Source organism: Arvicanthis niloticus, chromosome 3 (genome assembly GCF_011762505.2).
Source record: "Arvicanthis niloticus isolate mArvNil1 chromosome 3, mArvNil1.pat.X, whole genome shotgun sequence".
Classification (NCBI taxonomy): Eukaryota; Metazoa; Chordata; class Mammalia; order Rodentia; family Muridae; genus Arvicanthis; species Arvicanthis niloticus.
The window spans coordinates 67,095,178-67,113,577 of record NC_047660.1 but is presented as its reverse complement, the minus strand read 5'-3'; the positions used below and the strand labels follow the sequence as shown (position 1 = coordinate 67,113,577).

Sequence of the window (18,400 nt, the reverse complement as noted above, 5' to 3'; positions counted from 1 at the left end):
AAGAACAAAACAGTCCAGTGACCCTTCAAAACGCTATAGTCTGCCAAGTAGACTTGGGCCTGAATAGGTGAGAACCTAAGTCTGATGAATTGCAAAGATTAGAAAGGGCTAAAGAGTTATAAGGATGAAGTTGGGTGCTTGTGTTCTATGAACTGCGATCAGGCTTATGTGAGTTCATTCTAGAGATGAATAATAACCAAGCCTGGCTTCATGTAATCCCTGTAATCCCTGTACTGGGAGGCTGAGGTAAGAGGAATGACACAAATTCATGGCCAACCTGTGCTACACAGTGAGATCTTGTCTCCAAAAGACCAAATAAGTAAATTAAATAACTTTAAAATAAAAAAGAGTCAACTTATGCATTTCAGATTGTTTCTCTCCTTAGGGGTAACCAACTATTCTCTAGAGCCATGGGAAAAATAACATAGACTAGAGCCGGTTATCACTCTCTTTAGGCAGTACAAGATGTTGACGTAGTAAAACCACAGCTCTCATCTTGAAGGAAATAAAAGATAGTCATTTTGAGTGACTGCGCCCCGGGGAAAACAGATTTGGGTTAGCCCAAATTCCAATGTTCTGATGTAGAAGCCGTTTCATGAACTTGATAGTTTTGCAGGATGAGTAAAGCTGAAATCAGGGCAGATTTAAAATACATTGATGGGTACCTCAGGGAGGCAGGGGCAGTGAGATGGGGGAGCCTTTTACAGGCAGAAGATGCTATCTGATGATCTTCTTAGCTTTGAGATTGGTAGAAGCTAGTGATCTGCTAAGTCAATAGATTCCAAAAGGTTTCTATTAGTTAATAGATGTTAATCCCAACACAGATACAGGCAAGAAATGGCAATTCTGGAAGGCTAGAACTAACCCAAGATGAAGTAATAAGGTAATTAGACTCTGGACCTGCAGCATTCCAGTTTCTCCACAATGCTGCACTTCTAATCAGTCAATCTCTGCAGACAAAGTTTCTTTCAGGAGATTTTGTTCACAAAGACAAGGAGCAACAGCCTGCAGCTGGCAGAGCGTGATCCCATCCCCTCCCTCCATATTCTGCTAATGTGGATTATACAGCCCACTGAACAGTCATGGCTTCAATTGTATTATAAAACTGAGGAAATAATTAACCTTTTCTGTTAAAGAGGTTAGGAAGGCCACATGAGGCCACTTCTGTGAAAATGAACTGAAATGTAAAACCATCATCTAACTCTCGGACTTCAGCAGCTCCTTCATGTGAATTATAAAAAAGGCCTTTTCCTCTGCCTGAAGAAGACTCTGTGTCTGTCTTATACAGTTAGGTTAGCAGAGAGCAGGTGAAGTTTTAGTCTCTACTTGCACTTTTGCTGGCCACTTATGAATGAACCATATTTCCAAAGGCAAAAAAAAAAAAAAAACCTAACAAAAGAAAAATAAAAACAAACAAACAAACAAAAAACTAAACAAAACCTCAGAGACCCTGTAGATAACAGACCCCTCAGAGCACTGCTTGGCACCCCCGCATAATGACAACAGAAAATATGCATCTCAAGGTGGATCTGTAGACGTTGTGGTGCCTTAGTCCCCAGATGATCTGAAATCCAGCTGGAGACGGGAGTATCTTATTGTTCACACTGAGTTTACTGGTTTTATTCACCACATGTAGGCGCTGGTGAATTGTTCTGCTTTGACATTCCTTTCAAGAGCCAAATAACTACGTTCACAAAATTTGGATTTTTTCCACTCCAAATAGTCAAATGAAGTCATAACATACTTGTAAAATGTGAAAAGCAGTGTTGGAAAGGTGACACAAATAAAAATAAACAAGACGCCAGAAACTACCCTTCCAGAAGTGATAGGAAAGAGCTTAAGACAGCATGTGTAGAAAACAAGACAATCAAGTTTGGAACTCAGGCACAAGACTGTGGGTTAGACTGTTCTAAACCACAGGTCAGTGGGCAGAATTCAGAGTAGAACAGTTGATAGAATAAAACTGTCTGCAGCTCCCCAAGTTAGAGGACACTTCCTGTCATTTGCCTAAATTGGTTTACTTCAAAGTGTTTGTGGGAGCAGAAGACAAATTAGCTGAGAGTGTCATCCTGTGCTGGGAAGGAAAGAAGGGGAGAGGAATGGCTTCAGGAAATCTGGCTGTGTTTAAAAGCCCTCAGCACACAAGGAGATAGTTACTTTTATGGAGAGCAGCTTCTGGGTACTGCTCACAGAGAAGAAAGTTCTAGGAGAGCAGAACTGGGGGCATAGGAAGAGCCAAGACCATCTGAAGCTGTTTACTAGTATAGGTAAGCCACCTCAGGGTTGGATACCTCAGGGAGCAAACCCTGGGCCTCATGCATGCTAGGTAAGAGCCCTACCAACTGAGCTACATCCACAGTCCATTTGATTTCATTCTCTTGACATTTCTTTCTCTCCTCTTCTTTAAAAGAAAAACAAGCTCTGGCAAGTTTTACTAGAAAACCTTTCCTGGTTTATCTCACCAATCTGCTCTGGCAAACTTCTATTAACGTCAGAGTCACTCGAGTCAATGACAGCCAGTGTGCACACTCTGTAGTATTTTCCACATGCTGTGCCAATGTAATGTTATTGCCACTGTAATAATGGATGACAGTTTTTGGCCAAGAGCATAAAATTCTATTTCAGATTTCCTCAGAGCTGAGTGGTTGTTGAGCAGGATGGCCAATTGTGCCCTTCCCTGAGTCCTCAGCTCCAGTGACTGCTCACACACAGCATGTACTTTCCACTTTTCATAACAAGTTGGGCCCAGAGCTGTTGACTCTAAAAACTTTCTCTTCCTTTCAGCTACATCTTCCTGCCTTAGCTGTGGGATAGCCCCTGAAACAGCTGGAGACTGAGAAAGCCAGACTGCATTTCTTCCCTAACTACAAATAGAAATTCAAATGACAAGATGTAGCAGAGGCCTGAGCTACAACTGTCCGCTTCCAAAGCTTTACTTTAGGAGTGAGAATGAACCTATTTCATTTTCTATTTATTTTTAATCTCTTTTTGGGAAAACAGTAATAATAACAAGCAAAATAAATCTGGGATAAAAATGGACACATTGCTTACTAGAGCAAGGTTTTCTGTAAGAATTTCTCTGGACTCATTTGGCTTAACCACCCTCTTTGGTGATTTGAGAGTAATTTTTCTTTAAGAATTGGTGGGCAGGGGCTAGAGAGGATGGAGTGGTATTAAGTTTCTGTGTTAATTACTCAAAGACTAGTTTAAAGTCACATCTGTTAGTCACTTTCCAATCCTCAAGACAGACACCTTATTACACAGGAGTGGGGAATGGGAGGAGAAGGGGCAGAAGAAATGTTCAAGAAAGAGATTCACTGCCTTAAGTGGGTGGAGTAATGAGAATTGAGTGGATTACCCAAGGCCTATTTGTTGGCTATGGCCAACCATGACATGGGCCAGAATTTATCTCTACATCATGCCTTCAATTTTCTCCTCTTCTCCAGGCAAAATGAAGGTGACTCTGGTGAATCTATTGTTTATGATGTTGCTGCTGTTGCTTGGCCTGGGGCTGGGGCTGGGCCTGGGACTTCGAATGGCTGCTGCCATCCTGGAGGATCAGTCACTGAATGAGTTTTGGTCCAGTGACTCCCAGAACACTGAGACCACTGATGAGAGAGAGGGCACCTGGACCACAGAAGCCCTGGCACTTGGCTACAAAGAAATGGCACAAGCTGTCTGGCCAGAAGAGACTGTCCTCAGTGAAGATGAAGTCGGGGGAGGCAGGATGCTGAGGGCTGAGACCCTCTTTCAGAGCAAACAAGACTACCTTAAATTTGACTTGAATATCCGGGACTGTAATACTATGATGGCACACAAGATAAAGGAGCATAATCAGATCTGCATAAACCAGTACACATTCATCCATGAGGATCCAAGCACAGTCAGAGCCGTTTGTAACAGTCCCCCGGTTGACTGTGACTTCAAGGGGGGCAAATGTCACAAAAGCGCCAGGCCTTTTGATCTGACATTGTGCAAGTTAGCCAAACCAGGTCAAGTCACTCCCAACTGCCACTATCTGACTTACATAACTGAAAAGGTCATTATTATAACATGCAACGGTACGAAACAGCTGGAGACTACATGAAGCAGCACGTGCCTTTCCCTCCTCTTCGTCTCATTGCCTCTCTTCTGCATTTCCATTTGCTGATGCTTCTGTCCCTTCCTTGGGTTTGCTAACTATAGAGAAGATCCTGGGAAGAGAGGGTGGACCATTGCTGATCTTTGTCTTCTGAGAATATAATTATTCTTTGTGTTGGGGGTCATCCAACTTGCATTTTGTTCTGGGGGTCAGGAATGGAAAAATAATAATGCCTACTTTCTCCTAGATATCTCACCTTCAATCCCTGCCCTACAAAGACCAAGCTCTAGACCCTACCTTAACCAAGGTCATCAGTCTGATCCCTAGACTGAGTACACCTTGGGTGTGGACTAGAAGAGTTTAATGCCTCCTTTACCCACCTCTTTCCCCTCTACCTACATGAGGTCTCTACATGTTACCTACATGTGGCAATCACAGACTCCTGGGCCCTATACAACACAACGTATTTCTCTCTGCAGATGCAACTAAAGTGATTCTACCTAGGACTATGTCTGGAAACCCATGTGGCTAGGCTTCTTTTCCTGAGCCTGGGAAATTATAGAGCCTGCTGTAAGGTGGTGTAGGGCATAGGTCAGAAGATCAAGTGCTTGAATAAGGAACCATCTTTCTCTTCTTTCCACCTCTTTCCTCCCCTTCTACTTTCACAACCTTCCTCTTTGCCCACCACCCTTGTTTCTTTCTTATCTGATACTTTTCTGTGTTCCTCTTTTCTTTTACCTTACCTTTTTGGGTCTTCATGTCTCCAGATTTCTTTAGCGACTCAGCCAGCTAACATGTGGTATTACAGCAATATTGAACAAGTAGATGTTGGTCCCATAGACTCAATCTGGCCTAGGGAGTTTGAAGTTAGGTGGGGAAGGAGTAGGGAGGGAAGGAGAGAGAATTTTGGTTGTCAACTCAATTACATCTGAAATTAACTACAACCCAAGAAACTGGGTATACCTGTAAGGGATTTTTCTTAGTTAAATCATTTGATTTAATTTAATCAGGGTCTTTTGAGGTGGGAAGACCCACTTTTGATCTAGGCCACATCTTTTGGTGACAGCCTATACAAAGGACATGGAAGAAGGAATTCTCTCTCTTTGCCTGCTTGCCCTCACTTTTGCTGGCAAGTTCAAATCTTCATTGGCATTAGAACTTACTTCTTTGGGATTCCATTGTATGCTAAAGACCATCTTAGATGTCTAGACTTGGGACTGAATAACTTATGGATTTTTGGATGTTTTGTTAATAGACAGCCATTATTGGACTAGCTGGACCAAAGCCTGTAAGTCAAGTCATTCTAATAAATCTCACATATGTATATATATATATATATATATATATATATATATATATATATATATATGAGATTTTGGGAACTGCTAGATCTGCACTTTCCATTATCCTGCCTTTGTTTTCTTTACTTCAACTAGGTGTTAGTCAGCTTTCTGATACTGTCATGAAATACCTGAGAACTAACTTGAAAGAAGGAAGCATTCATTGTGAGTCTTCTGGAAGAGCAGCAAATACCTTTGGCTACTAAGCAATCCCTACAGCTCCCATAGTTTTGCTTTTTTAAACTCCAAAAGAAGATTCCAAGTTCCAAAATCACAGGCCTCAAATTTTCAGTTAGGGGACTGTCAACCTATACATATTATATAATTAGCTTTTGAAGAATTTGTATTTTTGATACTATTTAGGCCATAAGCATCTCTGTGGAAGCATTTCAAGAGTATGTTTCTCCCATAATCTTCATCAATACATTTATAGGTCACTGATAATCTATTTAGTGGTTATCTATCCAGCATCTCCTCAGAAGTTATAATAATTACAGTAACACATAAACTCACTTAGGAAAAGTGACAAGTTCTCATTCCTGTTAAGCACTGTATAAACAATATTTCAAAGGGCTTCAAGTAGATTCTTTTCTTTCTAAGACTCAGGGAAAAAACTACCATTGTATGTCAGGCACACTCCAGAAGCTGTCCTAGGGTCATTTGGTTTAATTACATTTATCAGAAAAGCAACAAGCTCTGAGAGGACCACTGTATGGGTAACTTTTCTATTGCTATAGCAAAATACCTAGAGCTAAGTATTTATAAAGCAAAAAGCTTATCTAGTTTACAGTGTGGGAGACTGAAAACTCAAGTTTGGGTGTGGTATTTGATCTGGATGTGGTATTTTCATTTGGGTGTGGTATTTGAGCCTCTACAGTCTCGGGCTTTGAGCACTTGGTCCCCAGTTGGTGACACTGTTTAGAGCAGTTTAGGTGGTGTAGCCTTGCTGGAGAAAGTACATCACTGGGAGTGTGATTTGAGAGCAAACAGTTCATGCTGTAAGGCCCCCAAGAATTTGCAGCCACCTAGTAACTCACAAGACACCGAACTTGATGCAATCAGCAAGAGGTATATTTCGATCAACATGTTGAGGTCAAGACCTGTAGTCCATGCAGAGACAATGGGGTCTGACCCTGGGGCTTTGTGTGGAGAGCCACACCGATACCGTGTGCCCTAAAGATGGCGCCTGCCGGACAACTCCTGGCTGGGCGGAGAGATGGGAGGACTTAGCAATCGCCTGACCTGACGTTTCTGGGCCCGAGCCTATGGCTTGCAGTGGCGTGATGTGGCGTGCTGGGACGTCATTTCAGGGATATAAGGCTCACCCTAGGAGGAGGAGGGAGCCATCAGATCGCCCCGGGGCTCACCCATTTCTTTCAAGGCCTGAGTAAATTGCTGTTGGAAGGAACTGTTGTGTGTGTCTTTCTTCCTGCTGGTCGGGAGCTCTGCGCGTCACAGCTTTGGAGACAGAGAGAATTTAAAGTCAAAAACCACAACTCAGGGAGGAAACCACAACCCAGGGGGAGTGAAGGAGGGCTATTGGAGAGCACCTGTGGAAAGTCCCAGTCTATTATTCAGTTTGTGACAGGGTCCAAGGAACAGTCATGGGGAACATTTTGTATAGGCTATTCTTTAAGGGCCTATTCGTAACCAACCATCTATCTTGTGGCCAGCCAAGTTCCTGAAACACAGAACTCACGACCAAGCTGACCTGCACTCTTGGTTCTGCTCAGTTTTAACCCTTTCAATTCCACTTTCAGCTTCCTCTCTCTGTTTTATGCTCATAGTTGAGGACATGAGCTCTCAGGTTCTTGCTCCTCCAACCATATCTGCTGTTTACTGCCATGCTTGTTCCCCTCTGGAACTATAAACTCCAATAAACTGTTATGTAAGTTTTTTCTAGACATGTGTTTTATCATAGAAACAGAAAAGTAGCTAAGACAATGGGAAGCTCCATCAGTTCAGCCTCTGGTGAGGGCTCCTTCAGTTGGGTCACAACATGATAGGTGACATCGTGGTACAAAAGAGAGGAACACAGTCAAAGGCAGGAAGCTAGAGACTGTGCTGGAGAAAGCTTTGCTCTTGTGTAACAACCCATTCTCATGAGAACAACCGTTGCAGTAGTCAACTAAAGTTACTCAAATCACCCCTGTGGCTGCAGCACAAGTTCCTTGCTATTCGCCCCAATTTTCTGGACTCCTGAATGAAAGACACACACACACACACACACACACACACACACACACACACACCCTTATATTTAATATGCCTTAATCAGCTCAATGGCTGGACCACTCTCAAACATTGATGTAGCTAACACCTCCCCTCTGATATACATGAGTTATTACTTACTAAAATTTATATTCCATTGTTGTTGCCCTAGACCAAGTTGGGGGGTCCCCAGGGACCACTCTTCCTAGGCTCCTACACAATTGCTATGCTCTCTCTTCTGTACTTTTCAGGCCTGGTCTTTCTCCTTTCCAGGTATGGCATTTCTAAATCCTCATTTCTCTCTTGGTCCTCTTGCCCACAAATTCTAAAATCTCACCTGTGTCTCTCCGCCCAGCCATTGGCCACTGACAACTTTATTTACCAATCAAAACCAATGAGGGGCAGAGACCCTCAGGGTCTTACATGCAGATTCTTGTGCAATTTTGGGAACCCAATTAACAATACAAATGTTAAACCAAATCCACAACAAACTTCTCTGTATTGTGGGGAACCGGCAGAAGGCGGCTATCATCCTTGCAGCCATCTTGAGTCATATACCCTGATAAGAGACGATTACAATAGCCTACAACAGCTGAGTACACTCTGATACCATCTTGTTTTAGATACCCAGGATCTTCCCTTGGGTATGTGAGACTTAAAGCTGTGATTTAGACTTAAGGGCGTGACTTAGAGATCAGATTTAGAGATAAGACTTAAAGGCGTGACTTAAGGGCGTGGCTTAGAAGTGAGACATATAAAAGGAGAGAGGCAGACAGAAGAGTTCAGTACAACTTGGAATAGGAATTAGGCATTGAGGAAGAAGACACTTGGACTAGAGAACTCAGAAGAACTAGGTAGTAGGCATTAGGCACTTAGCACTTGGAACTTGGAGGCACTAGAGACTAGGAACTCAAGACTTGGGACTTGGACTAGGAAGAGAGACTGACGAATAAACAGGATTGAATCACACTCTGTCTGGTCTCCATTCTTCGAGTCTGTCCTCTCTTTCTTGCTGAACCCTGACCTGAGGAACTGAGCAGCTTGGGGCAGTGCAGGTTCTAACAATTTAGCCCCCAAGGCTTCTGGCAGTGTGGGTTCCAACACTGACAGAGCGGTCTGCAACATTTTGGCCCCCAAACATGGGGCAGCTCCGGCCGCAACATTGGGCGCCATGAGGTAACTGATGAAGATAACCTGTTTAGAACTGAGTGTTCCAAGGTCTCTGCACATTGTCCAGGTGTGGGTTCCTATATTAGTTCTCATCTACTGCACGGGGAGAGTCTACAATAATGGCTGAGTGAGACACTGATTTAGTACAATGTTGTGAGGAGTTAATTTATTGCTACATTCCTTTAGCAGAATGATAGCATTTGGTTTCCCCCTAGGTTCATAGTCTGTCTAGTCTCAGGTACTTGGCTACTCAAGTAGTGTCAGGACAGGAGTCCATGTCATGGAATGGGCCTTAAATCCAATCAGGTAGTGGGTGGCTACCCCCACAATGTTTGTACCACTATTGCACCGACATTATAAATATATTTTGATCATAATCATTTCCCTCCTCCAACTCCTCCCAGATCCTACTCTACCTCCCTATCCACCCAAGTTTATGTTCTTTCTCTCCCTTAAAAAAGTTTCTAGTGCTTATTATAATTCCAGGTGAAAACATATGATTATATTTGTAAAAAAAAAAAAAAAAGCACATGTATAAACTTAAACAAGGACAACCCCAACAGTCATCCTAATACAGATGGGGGGAAGCTCAGGATTCCTCAACCCTCCACACACAAAGAACTGCAGACAACTAAGGGATGCCAAGAAAGAAGAGATAGTCTTCCCCATTGAAGAGCATGCCAATTGGCTAATACCAAATGAATACTCATGAAAAAAATATATACAAGTAACATTATACAAACTGAACAGGTTGTATTTATACATGTACTAATAAATATTTACTTACTTATATAAGCATATGTATACACACATATGTATGTAGCAACAGTTAATAAAAAGAAGCCATATACTTGAAAGAGAGCAAGGCAGAGACCACATGAGAGAAGTTAGAGGGAAGAAAGGGAAGAGGGGAAATTATATAATTATGTAAAATTATGTAATCTCAAAACCCTAAAAATTATATTAAAATACCATGTATATATTCATATACAAAAATTCTTAAAGACAATTGTCAAAATGCATCAATAATTACTTAATTCATTATTTAAATTTTATTTTTATTTAATAATTTATAATTTTTTTTTGAGAGAGGTTTTCTCTGTGTAGCCTTGGTGGTTCTGAAACTCTCACTATAGACCAGACTGGCCTCAAACTCATGGAGATCCATCTGTCTCTGCCTCCCAAGTTCTTGGACTAAAGCTGTATTTTATAATTTTTCCCAAGGAAAAAAAAATAACAAAATTTATTGTAGAGAATTTGGAAAATAAGAGATATTATTCAAAGTTAATCACTCACTTATATGCATGCATATACATCTTCTAAAATAAGATTAAGGTAAAAATATTATGTAGAGTTTTTTCTTATACTTTTCAAATGCCAACTTGAAATGTTTGCAATATTACAAACACAGAAGACTTTCAAGAAATATAAAAAGATTATTTGGGCACAAGTAGTTTAATGTGTCCCAACTGAATATATTAGTACATCTTTTTTATTATAGCATGGTGTTCTCAAACAAAACCATAAAGTCACCATCCAAATCAGGCTATGAGTATTACTTCTGTTGCCATCTAACTCAGATTCGATTCAAGGTTTATCATTTGTCTAACAACATCCATGTGAAGCTGTAGCTTTCGTATGGGCATGGGTCCTGTTGGGCTGTGTTGTGGATCCAGGGCTCTGGAGCAGAAGCACAGGAATTTGACTGAGTTCACTCCACGTGGCGCCAGGCCGATGCCGGGCTGAAAAGCTGCTGGGGCTCCACCTGGGCATAGAGAGATCTCAGTCTGACATCCCCTGGGGGCAGAGCTCTTGGATGGGGATCCCTGACAAGAAGACTTGTAAGGATCAACTGGTCTCAAACCCATGGACTCCCAGGTGCTGCTGGGAGCCGAGGAAGAGTTGAGATGGGGTTGTTAAGGGCTGGACCGACCCACAGCCGAGAGGTATGAGAGAGTTCTGAGGGTTCCCTGCAGGGGTGGAGATTCTTGGTTACCGTGCTCACTTGGCTGGATCAAGGCTTGCTTGGCTATCTTGCTTGGATTAGCGGCCTCCATGGCGGGAACATACAGAAGTCCTCAGTCAGAGATTAGGCGGTGGTGGTAGTGGTGGCAGCAATGGCTCATTAGTTAAAGGCCTTCTCAATCGTTCCCCATGCGGGGCCCTAAAGACACGAGGAAGACCATGGTTTTAAAGGGTTTATTATTGTGGTAGAAAGTGGATGAATCTGGCTGTAAACCCCCTGCCCCCCCCCCCCCCCCCCCCCCCCCCCCCCCCCCCCCCCCCGCACTTTCAGGGCAGGCCTTTGGTTAAATACTGATTGTAAGGAGGAGGGTCTGGGAAGGTATACTTAATTGGCTACACCCTCTGGCCTTTAGGTATCTCATTAATATGGAAATCTCTTGAGGTTCTGTGGCCTGTAGTCATGCCCTCTACCTGTGGAGGGGCTGGTAGGTGCATTGCCCTACATGACTGAAAGGTGCTGATCAATGGAGGTCTTACCAGCATGTCAGGATCCTTGGGTCTGAGAGCGAGGCAGAACACCTACCATTGTCCCATTAGGGTCCGGGGTTCAAGGCCTGTGCTCGACCAACAACCAAGCTATTCGTTCCACAGTCCCACCCATCCACAGCAAAAGGGCCCAATCAGAATTATGTATTTCCTCCAGGGAGTTTAGCATTAAAGCTGTTGGGCCAAATATAGCTCCTTAAGTTCTTTTTGATTTATAACTTTGATATTTTTAAGAACTACAAGCCAATTCCTTTGTAGAATGTTCCTGTATGGTTCTGCACCTCTCAAATAAAAAGTATGACCAGAAAATAAATACTAAACATCAGATTTAAACAACCATTTGCCACTATTAGAGTCTCACCATCTAAAACTATTGTGGTGGTTTGAATAAGAACGCCCCTCATAAACTCATATATTTAATGTTTGGTTACCAGGAAGTAGCCCCATTTGAAAGGATTAAAAGGATTAGTAGGTGTGGTCTTGAAGGAAGTGTGTCACTGCAGGCTTTGTGAGATTTCAAAAGCCCATGTTAGGTCCAGTCTCTCTCTCTCTCTCTCTCTCTCTCTCTCTCTCTCTCTCTCTCTCTCTCTCTCTCTCTCTCTTTCTCTCTCTCTCTCTCCACACTCCTGAAGTTCAGGATGTAGTTCTCAACTACTCCAGCACCATTCCTGCCATGCCTGCTGCCATGTTCCCTGACATGATGGTAATGAAATAAGCCTCTGAAACTAAGCAAGCCCCAATTAAAGTTTTTCTTTTATAAGAGTTGCCATGGTAATAGTGTCTCTTTATAGCAATAGAACACTGACTAAGACAGAAGTTGAGTAAGCAAGGTCCTATAGTGAGAACTAGAAGCAGAAAGACCAATGGCCCAGCAATGGCACTGAGTAGAGTACTTGGACCAGGAAAACAAGGGTTGGTACCTGTTTGAAGATTTTTTGGTGTCTTTTTTCTTTCCTTAACTTTATTTTTGACCATGACTAAACTTTCTCTAATTACCCCTAACTAGTTAGCATAGAAGCAACAAGTTTTGCCCAGTGCAATACAGAGACCACCTTGTTTCATGAAGAACCTCTGCTAAGGAGTCTATCTGGACTTCCAGATGGGAAATAGAATTTTCCAAATGTGCTCAGCCTATGACTACTTGAATACTGAGCTCTGTAGATGGTCTTTGGTGAGTTCTTCTTTCTTCCACTCTTTTTCTTGTGCCCTTTCTGTTAGCATTCTGTCTAAACTCCACCCCCACAGTTACCTGGCAACAGCCAAGTAGACCTGGCCCACTATAAAAGGGGCTGTTTGCCCCCTCCCCTCTCTCTTGATCTTGTTCTCTCTCTCTCTCTCTCTCTCTCTCTCTCTCTCTCTCTCTCTCTCTCTCTCTCTCTTGTTTTTGTTTTTCGAGACAGGGTTTCTCTGTGTAGTTCTGGCTGTCCTGGAACTCACTCTGTAGACCAGGCTGGCCTCGAACTCAGAAATCCACCTGCCTCTGCCTCCCAAGTGCTGTGATTAAAGGTGTGCACCACCACTGCCCGGCTTTGCTCTTGCTCTCTTGATCCCTCTCACCACGTGCTCATTGCCAGCCTCTCTCTCTCTCTCTCTCTCTCTCTCTCTCTCTCTCTCTCTCTCTCTCTGCCTCTACTACTAACTCCCTTCCCCGTGCCCTGAATAAACTCTATTCTATACTATACTGGTGTGTGGCTGGTTCCTCAGGGGGAAGAGATGCCTCAGCATGGGCCCGCGGAGGCACCCCCTTCCCCTGTACCTCACCACACACACCTCCACAGAATATACTCTTTCTCTTATCTTTTTATAAACACATCACTTTCAAACCCCAACAGTAGATAAGATAAAAAATGGGATAGAAAGGAAAAGGAAAAGATCCCCAAATAAAGTCAGGATCAGGAAGGGGGACATTACTGTTAGACTACAAATGCTGATTAGGGGCGTTGAGCTCCTTGGGGCAAGTATGATCATCATCATCAGGATATCTACTTTCTTCTTATTATTGTTTCTTCTTTATACATGACTGCTTCACAAACTGGGACCAACAGCAACTAACAACCTACCTATCAGACTCTAGCATTTTTATACCCTCTGAAAAGTCCACAGAATTCCAAACATTATACAGAATCATAGAAACTGTCTGCAGCTAGCAGAATCCTAGTCCTGCTAGAGCACGAAGCAAATCGTAATCTAATGCTATGAATAATCTGAAGCAGCCCCATATCCCACATCTAGGATTAAAATGGAAACATATTCTTATAATATTTCTGTATTTTTAAAAGAAACCAAAATGCTAAAATTGGCAATACAGAGTTTCTTAAGAGTTCCAAATACAGTGGAGCTCATAATGGTTGCCCCCACTAACAGGGGAATGAGAATGTGGTTGGCTTGCTGCACATGAGGAAGTCCAGAATCTAGATTTAAGTGGGCCCTATGTCTTCTTCATTATAGACTTACACCTCTGGTACAACATACATAAGGGTGCAAAGGAGTGGGTCTGCTCTAGTGCAAACAATTCAGAATATGCATACATGGTTAAATTGTTAGTGAAGCAACCCAGGTAATCTCGGGCCTGTAAATACACCTCAATTGTCATTCTTGGAGTTAACCTACTGTGTATGGCAACAAAAATCTGCATAGGGAGAACTATCTAGGTAGTATCTTGGTGACATTAAACAGGCACCCTTTCCTTGGAGGTCCCCCAGAGTGAGCATGAGTTGGTCTCACAGTTGTCAGGATTGGAAGTGGAGTTTATTGTTTAATTAATTCCAATCACAACATAATGGGGGGGGGTTGGTTATGGTTCTGTACCATGAGCATACAAAGAAGACAAAATAGGATAATTCTAGTCATAGCACCCATGTTAGTATTATCTTTAGCAGGTCAGAGAGCCTGGTGGTAACCCTTGTCATTATCCTCTAGACAGCCTCCTTTGGCTGACTGTGGTTGATCCACAGGGTAACCTCAGTGACCTTCACTGCTACAGGAGGGCTGAGGACCACAGGCTATGGATCTTTCCACATTGGCTCCAGGTTCTGGGTCAGGATCCTCTTTTGAACCATCTGGTAAATAGTCCTCTGGGTCTGTTGTAGGGCCTGTCTCTGAGCTTAGGGAAGAGAGGGGACAGCCTCCCAAACATAATTTCAAGTAGGGTGAAACCCTTCTGATCTGGTGTGAGCCTGACTCTTAGAGTACATGAAGGAGGTTGGATTAGTTTTTGCCCGTCTCAAGGACATATTTCGTTAAAGCTTCCTTTAAGGTCCTTTCCACCTGTCCTTAGCTCTGAGACTTATAGGCATGATGTAGTTTCCAGTCAACATTTAGGACCATTGTCAGATTTTGGGAAACTTTGGCCTTGAAAGCAGGGCCATTATTAGACCCAAGGGAGGGGCAATCCAAATCTAGGAATCAACTCTTGTAGGAGTTGTGGCGGTTTTGTTGGGTTTTATTTTATTTTTTGGTTGTTGTTGTTTGTTTGTTTTTTGGTGACCACTATGATGGTCTCCATTTGGGTAAAATAGATTTCTACCCATCTGGAGAAGGTATCTGTGAAAACTAATGAATATTTATACCCAAGAATCATAGGTTTGATCTCTATAAAGGCCATTTCCCAGTGTTCTCCAGGGGTGCTTCCTCAAGCACAGATTCCTTGCAGAGCTTTTCTTCCTTCTTTGAGGTTCACTTATGCACAAGTGGTACATCTGGACATAATGTGTGCTTAGTCAGGATTTCTATTCCTGCACAAAACATCATAAACAAGAAGTAAGTTAAGGAGGAAAGAGTTTATTCAGCTTACACTTTCACATTGCTGTTCATCATCAAAGGAAGTCAGGAACTCAAGCAGGTCAGGAACCTGAAGGCAGGAGCTGAGGCAGAGACCATGGAGGGGTGCTGCTTACTGGCCGGTTTTCCCTGGCTTGCTCAGCTTGCTTTCTTATAGAACCCAAGACTACCAGCCCAGGGATGGCACCACCCACAATGGGCCCTCCTACCCTTGACCACTAATTGAGAAAATGCCTTATAGCTGAATTTTATGGAGGCATTTGTAGCGTGAAATATTTAAAAACAAACAAACAAAAAAAACCAATCTACACTACACAGGCAGGGCACCAGCAGACTGGCCAACCTGTCCTGTTCTCATTTTAGCAGACCCTCTGTCCTGAAGCTTTGAAATCTCTCCACCTGGCTCGCCAAATTCTCATGGCAGGTTGCTGCCACACCAGCCCCACACTTCCAAATTACTATGGCTTTTGGGGGTGCACTTCTTGCAAACCCACGCTTTGCCACTGTATCTTTCTCTCTGGAACCCAGTTGAGTTGCTGCATAAAAGAAAATAACACAAATTTAGTTCAAAATCAACAGGTAATCATTCGCTGGGCATAACAACTAGCATCCTAATTTTGTAAGCTAGTCTAAATATAACTCCTCCCACGGCGAATCCTGGTGGATCTGCCATCTAAACTGAGGGTCTCTTGTTAGCTACATTTGTCCTCCAAGCTCCACCTCTCCAAAAACAAAACACCTTTTCCTGCCTCTCCTCTTCCCCTCTCAGACCCGGAAGTCCTGCCTACTCCTTGCCTAGTATTTGCTTTCTATAAATCTTTATTCATTAGGGGAAGGTTCACAAGAAGTCACCTGAGTAAGAGATTCACTTCTCTTTCCAGGCAACCCCTCTTGGAGAAGCAGAATTAGCATCATAATACAAACAGCACACTGGCTATCCACAACAGGCATTTCCTCAAGGGAAGCTCCTTTCTCTGTGATAACCCCAGCTTGGGTCAAGTTGACACACCAAACCAGCCACTACAATGTGTTTGATAACATTGTCTAGTTACAGGATGTAAATATCTGGGCCTGAGAAACCAAGTAGTTTTGGGTGCCCCTGATGAGTAGCTTGTAGGAGTTTGAAGACCATTTGTTTTTCAACAGCAGTAGAGTCTCTTACTTGGTATCTATGATGGCTATCCCCAATTATCAACTTGACTATATCTGGAGTGAGTACAATCCAGAAATGGAGGGCACACCTGTGATCCAGATCTCAAGGATAAAAGACACAAGTTTTTTTGATACAGATCTTTAGGCATAGTAGCCATGAAAAGCTTAGGTCTAGGCAAGATGGTACACACCATTAATCTCAGGAGACAGAGTCGAGCAGATCTGAATTCAAGGCCAGCCTGGGACAGCAAGTTCCAAGTAAAGAAAAGCTTAGGTCCAGAAAAGTGAGGTCGTACATAACTATAATCTGGGCCATACCTTCTGCTGGAGACCTTCAGACAATAGAAAAAAGGAGGCTCATTTTTCTTTGCCTGACTGCATTTACTTGCCAGCATATACGTTGGAACCTGCTTCAGAATCTGGGGGCAGGGGAGCTCTAACGAGTGTGAGGTGGTTAAAAACAGTTCCTGGCCCAAGGGCAGATTGTCAGCATATTTTACTAGTATGGCTGCAGAAGTAACTGCCTGAAAACAAGCTGGTCAGCTGGCAGAAACAGAATCTGCCAGGTATCCTGAAGTTTGAGTGGCATTTCTGGGTAACATACTTGGTTGGGGGAGTTATTCCTCTAATAGAGGGTTAGATTATAAGAATATGGGTTGGGGACTGGATAGTATTCAAAGTCAGGTGAGCTTTGGCCTCCCTAAAGATATGGTGAGCCATAGTTTTTGTAGTAAGTTTCTCCGAATTAGGGGACAGGGCAATCTGGCATGGCTATGAAAGGGTAGGTCATAATACCTTGTCCCAAGCCCACCATCTGAGTGTCATCCAGGGAAGAAGAGCAATCTGTCTAGTTGCCCCTGCACGGTTGTTCATAAAAACAACACTGATCCCAGTGGCTCTGTCAGAACTGAGTTGGCTGTTACTGTGTCTACCAGAACAAACTTGCCCCCTACCTTTGTGACTTTTGTTACCCTGGGCTCCTGGGGGCTCAGTGGAATGGAGCCCTGGTCTTGTCAGTCCTCATTCAAATGAAGAAGAGTGTCCTTCTTCCTTCTTCTGATTTGGACATTCATTCTTCTAGTGTCCTTTTTGTTTACAATAGGCACATTGGTCTTCTAGCTCTTCCCTTTGTGATGTCTGTGGCTGACCCCTCTGGGAGCCCTCTTATGGGTCTCCCTGAGCAGTGCTACTACTGATTGGGTCAATTTTTTTCCATCTACAGAGTCACAATTATTGTAAATTGTTTGCTTAATCTCCAATAATTGGGACCTATTCATATCCTCAAATGCTTTTAACTTCTGAAGTTTCTTTCTAATGTCTAAGACTTACTATATAACAAAATCAATATTGGTTTCTCACTGGTTTTATGGCACATCTGGGTCAATGGGAGTGCTCCAGGAATACATCAAGTGATTCCTAGGGCTCTTGTATAACCCTTCCCCACTTACAGCTGCCTTCAATCCTTCTAACAAGACCTGGCAGAAATTGACCAGAGCCTTCTGGGTTGGTGTTAGAGTCCTAGTCAGAAAAGGAAAAAAAAAAAAAAAAAAAAAAAAAAAAAATCTGCTCTTTTAGGAGTTGCATTATCCTCAGGTGATCTTTTGCCACCTTTCTTCCTTCCTTCTTTCCTTCCTTCCTTCCTTCCTTCCTTCCTTCCTTCCTTCCTTCCTTCCTTCCTTCCTTCCTCTTCTCCTTCTCCTCCTTCTTTTTTCAAGACAGGGTCTCTCTGTGTAGCCCTGGCTGTTCTGGAACTTGTTCTGTAGACCAGACTGGCCTCAAACTCAGAGATTTGTTTGCCTCTGTCTCCCAAGTGCTAGGATTAAAGGTGTGAGCCACCACCACCTAGCCAGAGATCAATTTTCAGATGGGTCTTGTCCCAATCCTCAGCCATAAATTAGGTGACCAGGAGCTTTTGGTTTTCATCCCAGGTGGCTGGTGGGTGTAAAAGACAACCTCAAAGAGACTAATGAGAACCTAAGGTTTTCTCAGTTTTTCAGTTATATAGGTCAATGGTTGAAAAGAAGACATAAACCATGAATAATATTGAGAAGTCTTCAGGTCTTGAGGCTGCTGGGTATACCTCCCTCAGAGAGAGGATGGGGCAGGGGTGCTGTCTCTACTTAGCCAGAGCCGCTCCAGTGTGTGGAGTGTGGGC

The 18,400-nt window shown here is 43.1% G+C and overlaps 1 protein-coding gene across 1 annotated transcript; it reads left to right on the top strand.

Moving 5' to 3' along the window:
* The first annotated feature begins 1,942 nt into the window (after positions 1 to 1,942).
* On the top strand, positions 1,943 to 5,484 carry Rnase10 (ribonuclease A family member 10 (inactive)). Its single transcript, XM_034498824.2, has 2 exons — positions 1,943 to 2,267; positions 3,447 to 5,484. The coding sequence occupies exons 1-2, from the start codon at positions 2,162 to 2,164 to the stop codon at positions 4,085 to 4,087; spliced, it is 747 nt and encodes a 248-aa protein (XP_034354715.1). The 5' UTR covers positions 1,943 to 2,161; the 3' UTR covers positions 4,088 to 5,484.
* Positions 5,485 to 18,400: the final 12,916 nt, after the last annotated feature.